We start from the raw sequence: 14,974 nt of genomic DNA on the forward strand, positions 1-14,974 counted from the left end.
AAACAGCTTCTAACAACAAACAAATTAATCCTAACACCATGTGCTTACTATTTACAATTTAACCTAGTGCAAAATAACGCCCACTGCAAACATCCTGAATAAACAGAGTAGTCTATACATGCTTGTTCTAAAAAGTGTAGGGTTTATTTTCCAATTCAAACAGCATATTTAATCTTGAGAGCTCAAAACATTTGCAATAATGAAGACAGCTTTGAATTTATGAAAATCAACCTTAACACTTTCTGTATAAAAAAACAGCTCTTAAATATTCAATAAAAGGGTTCACTGAATGCACACGGTAATGTCAGTACTCACTTTAATTCAACCTTGGTAACTAGATCTAAAAAAACGTTTGAACTCTGGTGTCAGTTTGAGAAAGCTGAATATTAGATCATAACATTGAAACCTAGAGTGATATTTCTAATTATGGGTGTTTTCTCAGAGAATCACCAGAGAACTGGGGGGAGGGAGGGGCTGACCTCTGCCTTCATCTTCTCTTTTAAAGCAGTTTGTTTAGCAATTTCCAAAACCCACTAAGCAGTAACTACACAGGCTGGTTTAATCTACAAGCAGTCAAGTACTATTCTTTGTGAACTAATCACAGTGGTTAAAATATCCAGGAATACACACACTACTGCTAAGACACATTTGCACCAGATCTAATAATAAAGCAGAAACAAACAGGAGAAAATGGCCTCAAATGGATGGTGAATCAGTGTCTATCAGAAAACAAATGATGACTCAAAGCTAGCATATTGAGATTAAATTCAAGCCCTCCATAACTACATGATGGACTTTTACAATCAATCATATATTTTATTGCTAGAAATGGATGCTCACATCATTTAACATCAAAACCCATCCCATATGTGTTTTGTGAAAGAAGATTTTGTTAGTACAGTGTTATGAGATTATGTAGCTAATTTAGGTGATGTACAGAAGAATTTCTCATATAAATTGTAAAGTGTTTGACCTGGCAATGGAACAGGAAGTACTCTTATTTTTTTATCATCTCTTACATCTTAGGTGTTAGCTAACAGAAAAATAATCATTGAGGGAATTAACTAATTACAGTGAATTTTCTGACATTTCAAATGCTGCTGCCAGCATATGAATTCTTACAGGGGTGTATAAATGTACATCTCAGCCAGAAAAAAAAGGTCAAGAGCATAAATTAAGATGCACTGTTCCTCTCCTCTCAGAAAAAAAAATATGCTATATTACAACAGAAGTGGGGGAACATCTGCGAAGGTCAAAATGATCTGAATTTTAATACAGAGTTATTGTAAAACTACGTATATTCTTCCTTTTTATTTTCTTCCACAAATATCACCCTTCAGATAGGAAAATACCAGCAAGTATTGGGCTGTCTTCACTCATCTTACCAGAAAGCCATCCTGCCAGTTCTAGCCATTGCTTCAGTGGTGCAAGGTCATTCAGATTTATTTTCTTTGTTTTTTCCCTCTCTCTGGGGGACAACCAATCCAAGAACCCCCATGGCTTGGCTCAATGATATGTGGAAATGAGTTATTTACTGTGGTTGCAATCCTCAACCTAGCTGGCAGCATCTAAACTGAATCACATCCACTCAAACATGAATGATTTGCTGTGGTTTCCCAGCTTGCAGGGCCACAATGCGAACTTCAAATCAAAGGGATATCTATGAGAATTGTGATTATTTAAATGTCATATGAAGTCCAAAACATTCTTCTATCCAGCAATTCTATGAAAATTTTAGATGTCAATATTCCATCTTTAACCAGCATAGAGTTGCTATTTCCTCACCATTTCCCCCCTGAAATGCACCCCTATTTGTAGTACTAAAGACGGGAGGAATTTTTGTCCTTGAAAACCTGTTGTTGTCTTCACAAGAGCTATCAAGTTCCAGACTGGCAGAGATACTCTTGTTCCTGGCAGAAAAAAAAATATTTGATCCAGCTCTGGACCAAGAAAAGAAAAAAAAAAATAAAAAGAAAAAGGAAGAGAAAAAGCAAAAATAAGAAGAAGAAGAAAGAAGAAAGCAAAAAGAAGAAGAAAGGAGAAGAAGAAGAAGATGATGATGAAAAAAAGGAGAAGAAAAAGAAGAAGAAGAAGAAAAAAAGAAAAACAGAAGAATAAAAAGAAAGCAGATTTATAGTCCTCTAACCTTTCCCTCAACATGCTATACCTATTATTATAGGATGATAAACAACTCTGTCCAATTTTCTGGACTAAAACACATCAACTCCTTTTTTTAACTGTCTGTAAAAATAGTGTCATGTCTAAATTCTCCCATCCCTAGATACCCAAGTGCTAGGAAAGATAATTACCTTGTCATCTCTGTCATCCTCTTCTTCCTCGTCCTCTAGCATGTCCTCCACTACCTGCAGACAGAAACAGTAGTAGTTGTCATCATTTAAAAAGAAAGAGTTTTGTTCTGTCAATTCTAAGCCTTTTGTAGATGAAAACTTTATTAACATTTGAAATAAATGCACAGAGGGAAAATGCACAACTAGGAAAAAACACTTGATCTAGTGATTCAAATTTAGGAAAGTGTTATAACTTTAATTGACCTACATTGGGGAATTATATACTGAAAACCCTTCCTTTGCAAACGCTTGCTTGACAATTTCAGTATTTATAAGGTAGTTCAAAATTCAGTGTATGCCAGCTCTAACTAAAGAATCCTTTGTCAGCCTCACTGGTGCCCATGCAGCACACACAGGCTCACTTCAAATTTATGGTTACCTACATAAAAGGTCAACACTTTTAATAGAATTTACAGTATTCACCAAGAGATTATTGAAGAATACAAAGCCAGAAATAAATTCACAGTAGCTTATCTCCTTATCATGTTCAACAGTGATATACACCATATGCTCTATCAACATTAGCCCTCTGTTTCTTTAATAATAATTTTGTACAATCTGTGCATCTAACTTTATGCACATTAATTGCAAGCTGCACCTGCCACACGTCTGCATCTACGTATTTTTCCGTATATAGTTTTTCAGTCCAACACCATGAAATATAAAAATACATTAAATTCTTTCTATGAATATTAATATTTATTTATCATGCCATCAGCATGAAATAAGCCACTAAGTTTAGTTTACAGAGAGATCAAATGATTTTCCAAAGATGGACCATGGCAGATTCAGACTTAAATATCTCTCTCTCTCAACACTGTGATCAATGACACTAACAGAAGGAGTCTCTGTTGACAGAAAGCAAGCTGTACCTCCTTATAACCAGAAAATAGTTAGCTTCTTTATATCTTTATGTATATATATTTATAAGTACCTATTAGGATATAAGAAAATCCATAATGAAGGTCAGCAAAGATCCAACCAGCCCAGTGTCCTATTATGGGTGCAAATATTTTATACTATGTATTATAAAGTATGCATAAAGAGGAAAAGTGGAGGTAAAACTCACTGATATGAAACAATTTTTGTGATTTAAGACAACACACTAAAATTAAACTTCATAGCCACCCCCTCAGACAATGCTGCAAGGGTGTTCCCACATCCACGTACAAGTACTTAAGGGATTTTATCCAAGAACTACATTCAGGTAAAAGAATACCTGAAAAATAAAAGCATGTGAATCTTTCTACTTTCCCAAAGTTAGCTCTACCATCAAGAAGGTCCCAATTAGCCATGTTACATGGGCCCATGCAATGAGTAAACAACATATGGTTTGATGTAAGATGCCCATCTAGTAGAGCACTGTGCATACATGAAAGTCACCCACACAGTTCAAAACATTTGCAGTTTCAGCTATTTCTCCTTGTTCAAACCCTGTCACAGAGCACTGTAACAACAGTAATTTGGAGGGGAACCTCCAGTTCTGCCTACTGGCTGCTCTGTCCTGGAGGTGTGAATGAGATAAAACTAGAAATGCAAAGAAACCATAAAGAGCAAGCATGTCCTAAAGCATGAGAAGGAAGCATAACTTGAGAAATGAAGGAATTACTCTTGAATTCTTCCATGCCCAGAATAACAATTTTAGCAGGAGGAGCCTGACTGCAGCCTGGCACCAGCCTGTTGGCCTTTTAGGCCAACTCTGCTTATCTCTCAAAGAAGGGGGATCAAAGACAGTTTTGATCACAGGGAAATGTTGAGAGCTTGTTGCTGAAACAGATGTAGCTCCTGCTTAGTTCAATATACCTTTTACATCCCATTTAGAGGTGTCTGAGTGATCCAGTCTTCACTGACCACTGACCATTGGAAACAAAGGCATTTTCTGTTTCCCATGCACCTGCATCATCTTCTTGTTCCTCTCCTGATTGCTCATTGCTATATTCCCTGGGCTGTTCAAAGTCTTTGGGGAGCTGAGCTGTAAACTGCATCACTGGAGTAACTGAGCTCTTCAAAAACACACATCCTCAAACCTTTAATGCAGTTGGTTCCAGTGACCCAGTTTACTGAGCAGCTTTACCAGCTCTACAAAGAAAATGGTAAACTGAGAAAGGAAGATGAAAACAAGCTGTTAAGGGCTGCAGCAAGATGGAAACTCTCTTAGATCAGTTTTTCTGCAAAAAAACACACATGCAAAACACCCACTTAGCTATACCATTAGTTGACTAAAGCCCTAGATATAAATCAGATCTGTTGACTCACACACTGCCTAATGCCCAGAGCTCACAAAGTCAGTAGGTCTCTTACTTTTCAACATTAACATTCCCTAGACACTTAAACATTTCTGTTATGTACATCCAGAAATTCATTGTCTTGGGAAGGTTGAATAGCAGGATGCCTATCTCACATTAGCATTCAAATTAGCATTGTGACAATTAGTTGAACTGGAGTTCTCTAAAATTGTTGTAAATAAGGGCACCTCACAGAAATAACTTCATGACAATAATTCTAAATTATCCAGATAATAACACTTTGGATTCAGGTGTGGGGTTTTTTGCCCATATCTAAGGATCTCAGACTACTTTACAAGCTTCTGTAGAGAGGCAAGATGTTAACTTGTTCAAAGGGCATAAAAAGTCCTTTGAAATTACTTGAAGTATTAGACTAAGCCCTGACTTCCATCTCCTCCATTCCATTGTTTGTTCTATTTGCTCCTTCTATGCTCTATTTCTAGTTTAGCCACGCTATCAATTACCTTTAGATTTGGAGTACTGAATTGTTTGGGAAGAAAAACAGTATTCAATATTTGTCGCAAAATAAAATGCAATGAAAATGTGCCAATACCCATTATGCATAAATAATTCTTTGAAGCATATGAAACACAGCCCATGCTTTCACTTGTCTTGAAATTCAAAAGAAGGGGTTAAAAGAAAAAACCCCAACATACACAACCATTAAGGCAATATGGATATGATAAGACAAGTCATTAAAGCACCAAAACAAATGCTGGCCACAAATTAAAACAAGGAAAGCAGATTCATCATGACATATGAATCACTGGAACACTGAAGCCTTACAAAAGCTGTATACTGAAGTAAAGTCGAATCCAGAACAAAGCAAGGTGGTTCAAGAGAGGTACGGTAGATCTGAACACAGGTTCCAGTTTAACATTGTATTAAGAATACAGTAGGAAAAAAACCCACAATGGATTTTTTTATCCTTTGATTCTACCTCGTTTCTTTTCAAATAAAGTGCACATGCCACTCTGTTTGGAAGGAATACAATAGTTATTTGGATCCTTATGTCAAGCATTATACATGGAGGAGGTATAAGGGAGGAAGGGACATGATGGAGAAGGAAGAAGAGGAGAGAGAAGGTGGGCAATAAAACACATAAAGATAAAATGCAATGTTACATTTATTTTAATAAAAGTTCTGTGGCAAAAATCTTACATTGTCCTTAGAACATTCACTCTAAATGATGCCTTCTGATAACTTGTTTGAAATCAAATAGTATTAATCAAACAATGGAAGGGCACTAGGGAAATCAAGGATGCAAGCAGCTAAAGCAGCTAATGCAAGCAGCTAAAAGTGACATGACCTTCTGTAACATCACTTGTCATAGACTTATATGCTGCATACTGGTAGAAGGTCTTGAAAGAAATTTCTTGGTACTGTCCCTTGAATGTAGTGTGAATACACATAACATTAAAAAAAACCCCACACATAGATGGCCTCAAATACCACACGTAAGCTACTTCACAGCCAAAGGTAAGGAGATGATGTTGAAATGTTGGAAAGTAAGTCCCTTCCTCTGCAATACATGCCTATTAAAAGCTTATAAATCAGAAGCAGCATGTAATCTAATTCCTATGTACTGCCATTATTCCTGATCCATTCCCAAATCTTCAAGAAATGCAGGCCAAAAATACCATACAACTCATAATCCATATAAGATTGGAGAACCATTGCTCTGTCACAGCAGATGCCATAAACCAGGTCACCAGAAGGAAGCACAACCATCACATTTGCACACCAAAGAAAACCTCAGCATCTGTGGGCTACAATGCAGTTTTCTGAGTAAACTGACATTAAATACAAATTGCATTTATTGTAAAGATCTACTGACTAACAAAGAGGATAGAATTGCTGAGAAAATAATTCACTTTGACTTCTAACCTCAACACCTGCAAAGCAGAGTTAGATTCTAGTTAGTTACAGGCATGTTAAATCAAAGCCCTACAGCTGTAGAGGACTTAGAAATACCTCCTGAATCTAAAGAATCAGTGGTAAAGTGATACACTGAAACTTAACACCACCTCTAATGAAAGGTCCTTCTCTCTTAGCATCAGCCTATCATTTCTCATTGTGTGCAAAGCATCAATAATAGTCTCTGTTTTATGTTTTTCAGCTGATCAAAAAAACCCCCTGCACATTAGATACTCTGATGTCTTTACATGTTAATAATAGCAGGTATTTGCTCTGCACTGAGATGTAATATAAAGAAAAGAGGGAAAAAAAGGGCACTAACTGTGCAGAAAGCCATGATGACTGTTACCTTAATACTTCAATGCCCCTCATTAGAACTTCTCTAAATCTGCTTAGATCTTACTTGATGTAGTCCTTCAAAGCTAGGTAGTTTCCAATAAAAACAACACCAAATATCTACATATGATTTCAAAATATCTGCTAACATTTGTATATTCATACATAAGTATTAAAACTATAAAAGAAATCAAAAGTAAGGGTGAAATTTGGTTCCAAATTGCATCTAAATGCATTTTAGATGTGCAATAAAAGTAGTCAGAATTATCCTGTTCAGGACTGTTTGGATTTCATATTGTCCTGACATGAAATGTACTGTAAGTTTGTGAACCATGCAACTCAGTGTACAGCTGTAAATGTAATATAAAATTATGCAATTTGTATGGATTAAGAAGGATGCATAAAAGCACTTGAGCTTTTTCAGATAATTTCCTGGTACTTAATTTGAAGGAAAGATATCCATTGTCCACAAGATCACTACAGCAGCAGTTATGTGCTCATCTTCACAACATGACGTCTGCTTCTTTTATGGAATTGTCAAGGAGAAACTTTACGGAAGATAAATCTTCATAAAAATGTCCAACTTTTATACCACATTTTAAGGAAAATAAAAATCAAATTACCAGATTTTGATTTAGGAGTTCAGTGTATCTGTGTCCAACCAGATTTATAAGTTTTGAACTTAGAATAACTGAACTACTAGATGTGATAATTAGTGTGATAAGCTTCTCAGTAACAGTGAATATATTGCAGTACAGAAGACAGAAGAATAAAAACAAAAGCATTAGTACTTTTCTACTAAATTACTTTCTAGTTTTTACATAGGCACTCATTATTTCTTCTAACAGAATGCATTTTGTTAGCTTATTCTGGGAAGGGGTCATAATGTAATTTAGTCTGATTCTTAATAGGAAATGAGACTACTATGGCTATCAGAGGCCTTTTGATGCATGCTGCTGATTACACTGAGTTCTGTAATGTCAACAACAGAATTTTTATTTACAGTATAATACATTTCTTGGGAACATGTTTCAGTCATAAATACAGTTGATTATACAAGAATGTGTAATCTTTTTGCTGTTGCCAGCTTGATACATCCTCAATATTCAATTGCCAATGTAGTTAAGAGTAAGTAATTTTTAACATTACTATGGTACAAGTACTATAACATTTCTTTCATTTTCTTTCAATATTTGGTTCTCATTTATTTTAGCTTTCTTTTGTATTTACACAATGCACTGTGAACTGAATATTAGCTGTTTATTTGAAGTATGTCTCCATCTAAAGGCTTCAATATGTACTGTACACTTGAAATGTCAGATCTCTCAGAATGCAGTTATTTTTACTTCACCAGAATAAAAACAACTGCATTCTTTGCTTGGCTAATCAGTGAAAGATTACTATGCAGGACTATTAAAAATAACACCTTCACTAAATGTTGTGAACTAGAATTCTTAGGCAAAACCTTATGATAAACTATCTTATAAAGAACACAATGTCTCATTATAGGTTGTTATTATTATTTCTTTTCAAATATATTGTTTCCAGATTCTAGTAGAAGCAGATATCCTTCTGTCATAAAATAGCATTTATCCAAGTTATATAAGCTTATGGGTGTGCTCCATTACACTCAGATTTGAAGCTGACTAATTTTTTGGTACAAAAAATTTATATTTCATATTTTAGGTGAAAATGTATGTAACACACATATTGTAATTTCAGTTAGCTATTTTTTTCCCTGGTATTTATATATTTCTGCAAATACTGTAAAATCCAAAAATCCCTAAAGTCTTGGCTCAATGAAAATGTGCTGAAGTGACAGAAGGTCAAACAAAAATTAATAAAAATGTCACATTACTATGGGAATTTTTTCTAGAAACTAAATGGATATTAGGTTATGTAGTACCAATTATTTATAATAGCCACTACAATCTGTCTAGGAATCTTGTTGCCATTTAAACCTTCAGGCAAATGCAAAAAAAAAGAAAATCATTATAACAGTCTCATACAAAAAAATGCTCCCTCTGTGCTAAGAACTTCAATTTTTATTTTAGATGCCAGCAATACTGAAAGACCGTGGAAATAAAAAGTGGCAAAATTTAAATTAAAATCCAGCTGGTTTCTGACAGGAAAAAAAAGATCCAATTTTAAAAGAATGCTGGAGATATTTAGAGCAGGGTTTTGGTTTTGGCCCTTTCTCTTCAGATTGCGAAAACAAGCCAAGGCTTTCCAATTCTGTAGTGAGTTTGGGTATTGCAGCTGTTGCTGGGGTAAGAACAGGCATGTAAAGTTTTACCAAGGAGTTTACTACATACTCTGCTACTGTGAGCAAACCTCTGGCACAGGAATTATGCCTGCAGCATGGACAGCCTCTTTTATGTGTAGCCCAGACAGCCACTTGGAGCACCATATTTTTCTGTTACGCTGCAGAAGAGAAATGCCTACTGGCCAGTGTAGATCTTCACATACTGTACTGTGGGACTGTTGAATTGAATTGATGCCCAATGCATTCAAAATATTTATAGTACCAACATTTAGTTAAATAACCTTTATGTAAGATTTATGTTGATCTGTTCAAGTCACATTTAATGGCAAATTATGGAGAGGATGTTTCATATAGATAATTCTCCACTTAAATGCAGAAAACATTATGACACAATCTAGAGCAAATTTGTCCAGCTTCAGTGATTATGTGCAGTCATAAAAATTAGATTTGATCAACAATATTTAAATGCATGATTAAGCTGCACTTTCGTGTTTCTGTTCTGATATATTAAAAGAAAACCCATCCTGTCCCATTGTGGAGCACTACATTATATATTTATTTCTTGACTGTATGGATCACATAGAAAAAAACCTAAACATCTGTGTGGAGACAACAATAATTCTTAGTGGATTACATAATATTCAGTCACATTTTGCCAGTAGTCCTTGTTCTTCAACAGCACCCACCCTGCCCAAGCATACAGATTACAACTCATCTGTCAAAGTCCTTCTAACTTTATTCATAATGAATGAAGGCAAAGTTTATGATTAGTTAAGAGCTAGAAAATACAAGGTAAAATCAATTCTGCATAACATTGAAAATAATTTTATAAAAACAATCATGCTTTTCTTCCTTAAAGTCATAAATCTGGCTAGCTTCACACACATACTGTTCTGTGGCTAACTGTGTGCTCCCAGCAGCCCTCGTGCTGGGGGGGTTTGTGGCTGCTGCCATTGCTATCATAACAGAGGCAAAACTTCTCAGGAAAGTACAGTCAGAAGGCAGGCAAGATGTACTTGCTCACCTGACAACATCCTTTTGTATCTTGTGCAAATGACATACTCCAGACACTGTCTAGCCAGAATACTGGGGCAATGACATTTATTTTTTCCAATAATTCACAAGAATTATTTTCCAATAATTCAGCAAGAATTTAGCTGCAGTTAGAAATCTCTGCAGATTCCCTGGCAGAACAGAATTTCTGGACTTGAAGCTCAAAACCCCAAAGCACCACACTGGCAAGGGATCTGAAGCACTTGGTGTTTGTCCTGTATTCATCGGCATATGAAAGTCTTTGAATGTAAGGACCGTAAGGTCACAGTCTTTAACATCATAAAGTGAAGAAACAGGAAAAAAATCAAGTTCCTGCTTTGTTAACTTACCTGGTAACTCAGTTTTCAACTTCTAGGAAAACAGCTGGTTAAAGTCAGGCACTTTCCTGTTAGAGTTAATTTATGCATTGAACGTACTGCAAAGTGGGACTCTTAGCCCCAAACAGAAGCAGCAACAAATCCACCTGACAGTGCTCTGACAGACACTGTTGCCTGGCTCCTAGAACAAAGTGATAGGATTCTAATCAGAAAAAATCTCCTATGGGGAAGTGAGCTGGGCTTCTATGACCTACTCAAGCTCATTGTGCTGATCACCTTTTCTTGAGTGAAGAAAAAGAATTCACTCAGATGGATATATTCATAGGCATAATTCTTCCCATTTTTCACTTTTGTTTTTTTCTCTAACTTGGCAATTTCCAGAACACACATGAAGATTTGAGTCATCATATTGGAGGACTACAGGAAAGTACCCAGAGAAAACTGCTTAAAATCTTAAAATAAAAGGCTGTCTTTAATAAAATTATTTTTCTTCTGTTCGCAAAATTTAATCCTAAGCATGGCTAGTTCTAACTTCTAATAGAAACATATACATATAAATCATCAAAGTCTATGGAGGAGAAAACCTACAATGAAATTAGAAGATGCCTTGTTGTCACTTTATATAATACTTAAAAGATAGGTTTTTTTATATATATGCATATACACTCTACTATGCAAATTCATAAAAAATTGTGTATGGTGCATTAACTCCTGGCTGTTTAGCATAATTTGCTATGCATTGACATGTGCATCTCTTAAATTCAAGAGGAAATTGGTTACTTAATATTTCCTTAAAGACTCTAAGTATTAAATATCAATGCAAGATGTGAAGTGATCACTTTACCATGTGAATATATATGGCAGAAGAACATTCACAGGTACCTTCAAGAATGTGCATTATTCTTCTATTAAATGTTAAATTACTTTGAAAAAATCCCTAACAAATAATAGACCAAAAGGAGAGAAATATTAGTACTTTCAGTTGAGAGAATATCAGAGTGGCAGATGTTGGCAGGGCCATCCTATCCTCCCTAATCAAGGAGACATCATCAAGCCTAACTTCCCTACTCAAACAAGGTCACCTCTGAGGATGGCCTCTGACATGGCCCAAGACCATGTCCTGAAAGGTCTTGAATATCTCCACAGATGAACACTTCACAACCTGTCATGGCAATCTGGCCCTGGCTGTCACCACAGTTACAATGAAAGTGCCTTTTTGTGGTCAGATGAATTTTAGTTTGGTTTGTGGGCATTGATACTGTCCAGTGATGGAGCACCACTGAGAAGAGGCTGTGTCTCTCTCCCACTCCCTTCAGCCATTTATACACATCATCAAGAACCTTCCTCCATGCAGAACAGTTCCAGCTTGCTCAGCTTCTCCTTATATGCTAGATGCTTTGATCCCCTCATCATCTTCCCTTTGCTGGAATGAAAAGTAACTCCCACTCCTCACCTTCCCAGCCTGTGCTGATAAAAAGCCAGAATACCTACACTGTGTAATGGACATGACAGCAATTTCACAACGTGTCTGTGATTGTGAATGAATGTGGCTGCACGCAGACCTCTGAACTCCTGCTGGTTCCTATATTGTGCACACTTTTGTACCTAATGTGCACACTAATATACTTCCCTCTGACATGCTGGGTTCTGAAAGAGGGTGTGAGAGACTTTTCCAGAGCCATTTCCTTATTTGTGTGCCTATACCTGGCCTGGGGGGCACATCTTGTTGGATTGGTTTTGAGGGCTTCCTTGGCCATTCACCATGCACCCTTTTCTTGCCAACTCAGACCACCAATTTCACAACAGGAGAAGGGGCAGTAGCTTTGAACAGACAGAAGGCAGGTTTAGATTAGATATTGGGAAGAAATTCCTCATTGTGAGGGTAGTGAGGAACTGGAACAGGTTGCCCAAAGAAGCTATGAATGCCCTATCCCTGGCAGAGTTCCAAGGCCAAGTTTGACAGGGCTTTGAGCAACCTGGTCTGGTGGAAGGTGTTGCTCCAAATCAAACTATTCTGTGATTCCTCACTTGATGCATCACTTTTATGGGTCACCATCACCTCCCTCCCCATTTATTTTTAGTTCAATGCTTTCCTCGTCAGGTTGGACAGCTTCTGGGAAAGAAGATTTTGCTCCATGTGGTGAAGTGAGTATTTTCCTAGTAGTCTTCAGTCCTCAAAAAGTATCCCCCAGTTGCAGAAACCAAGTTCCTGCTGTCAATAAGAGCTGTGCAACTGGTTGTTGTCCTTCCAGATGTGTACAGTCCTCCACGGGCAGGATGGAGGAGAAAATTACCTGCGCTCCCTGTCTACAACCTATTTGGTCATGACAAGAACAGTGTCACCAGAGGAGATCCACTGTGCCTGTTACAGCAGTTAAGCATTATAGTTCAACAGCTGAGAGATTGTCACAGTTTGTCCTAATTGTGGTACCCAGGCATATTTACACAGGGTAAAAATAAGATTCATAGCTATGCAAACTGTGTTTAATCTCTATATGACACACTCCAACCATATAATCCACTGTTTCATCCCAGGGAAAGGGACAAGAACAGCTGGATAGTAGGAACATTTTAAATCACTTTGAGAGATTATCTGACCATTCCTTAAGTTAGGCAGCTCCAGCAGGCAGTCAGAACATAGCCTGAAGTAGAAATGCACAAGTAACAAAAAAAAAAAAACCAAAAAAACAAAAAACCAAAACCAACAAAAATTTTTCCCCACTAACTCCATGCTGTTATAAATGACTCTGACTTTTGCTTAGAAATAGAAGATCGCAGACACCAGACAGAAGCACTGCTGTTTGCTCCAGGTTGCAAAGGTGAGGGGCTTTTTTTGGTGTATTTGAAATCATCAAAGTATTAAACAACTTCTTAAAAATACTGAAAATAAGCTTTTAAATCCACCATACTTTCTTTTGCAGTCAGTCACCATGCCATGCTCTATTATGTATAGGGGCAGCACCTCTTCCCACCACACAAATCCAGCACAGATGACAATGAGCAGCAGGGAGTGGTGACAGAAACACAGCAGTTGATACCTACCCCACAGATGATGTAAAAATGATGGAAAAAAGGCAGGAGAAGAAAAAAATCCCAGCTTTGTAAGATTCACTCAGTTCTAATCTCATGTGTTTAGGTGATCATGGTTTAATAGAACAACAGCTATGCTAAAAATAAATTATTTTGTGAAATCAGATATTCAGGAGTACAATTATAAGGAAGTGTAAGTATCTTTGGAGAAAACAGCAGGATGTACTTCAGGCAAAAATGTTACTGCAAAATTCAGAAGAAGGCCTTAAGAATGCTATCTTAGTTATTTTTTTCCCACTTAATACCAGCAGATTTTTACACCTGCCACATGACTCAATGACAGAAATTCATTTGTTTTAGTTCAGTTCAGAATTATCCATTAAGTTTACATCTATCTACAGTCACTTACACCAATGTTTAATGCAAGAGTTCCTATTTCATTAGAGCATATCTTTCAGAAATACAACTAATCTTGATCAAAATGTACAAAAGTTAGGGAATCCCATGCTTCTTTTGGAAATTTGCATCAGTGTTAGACTAAAACCACAATGATCATCAATCCTACAAGGAGTCCAACTGAATCCATGGAGATAGAGTACACTGCTTCACCTCTGTTGGGCATTCCAACTGACTTATCTCCTACTAGGAAATACACTTGGGCCTCCCCCTTGCCCCAACCATATTGCACCTTGAATTCAAGAAAGGACTCACATATACAACTTGTTAGGAGTCGTAATAAATGGCAAAATAGCTGTACCTGCATTCAAACAAGAAGCACAGGTTCATGTTATAATAGAAGTACCCAGATCCTTTCTTGGCAGGTGAATTTCTCCATGAGGAAATAAGTTTTAAACTACTTCCAAAAAAATGTGATGCCCAAAAGGAAAAAGCAAATGGTATCTTATCTAGAGAGATGGTCAAACATGGATGAGTTAAGGCTGGTCTGTCTGCCATATCCAGACAGAAATTCAGTGTCACTAATCATTGACCAGCAGAATTGTGGTCTCTAGCATCTGGACTGATGAGACAATTGAAAATTGATTTCTCAAAGAGATATTACAATGGAAATCTTTCTGAGCTGCTTTGCATGGTCCCAAAATAAGTATGTTCCATAGACATTAAACAAGTATAGACCATATACAATTTTTAACTATGCTTGTCTAATGTTAAGCAGGTAACAAATACATTTATCTTTGTGTCTTATCATTAGCCTTAGGATTGCAAAGCACCTTCTGAAGTTAGATGATATATCTAAGATAAATAGTCAATGATTTCACAGAGACACACAAGGAATGTCTGATGACTTGGAGAAAGAAGCCAGATCATGTGAATACAGAAACATTCTCTAGCCACTAGGAAACATTGCTTCATTAATTTAGATAAAATTTACACTCTGCACAGGAAAACGTAGGTATTTAAATT

At 36.6% G+C, this 14,974-nt stretch overlaps 1 protein-coding gene across 4 annotated transcripts in view; it reads right to left on the reverse strand.

The window, feature by feature from the left end:
* MCTP1 (multiple C2 and transmembrane domain containing 1) overlaps nucleotides 1–14,974 on the reverse strand; it is a 211,994-nt gene that overhangs the window by 34,814 nt on the left and 162,206 nt on the right. For 3 of the 4 annotated variants that reach the window (XM_077171985.1, XM_054651867.2, XM_077171986.1), the window contains one exon: nucleotides 2,310–2,363. In XM_077171985.1, the coding sequence (XP_077028100.1) occupies nucleotides 2,310–2,363 (54 nt within the window). Of the gene's footprint in view, nucleotides 1–121; nucleotides 1,941–2,309; nucleotides 2,364–14,974 lie in introns of those variants that run through there. The other variant, XM_077171987.1, reaches the window with a different exon arrangement.

Source organism: Agelaius phoeniceus, chromosome Z (genome assembly GCF_051311805.1).
Source record: "Agelaius phoeniceus isolate bAgePho1 chromosome Z, bAgePho1.hap1, whole genome shotgun sequence".
Classification (NCBI taxonomy): domain Eukaryota; kingdom Metazoa; phylum Chordata; class Aves; order Passeriformes; family Icteridae; genus Agelaius; species Agelaius phoeniceus.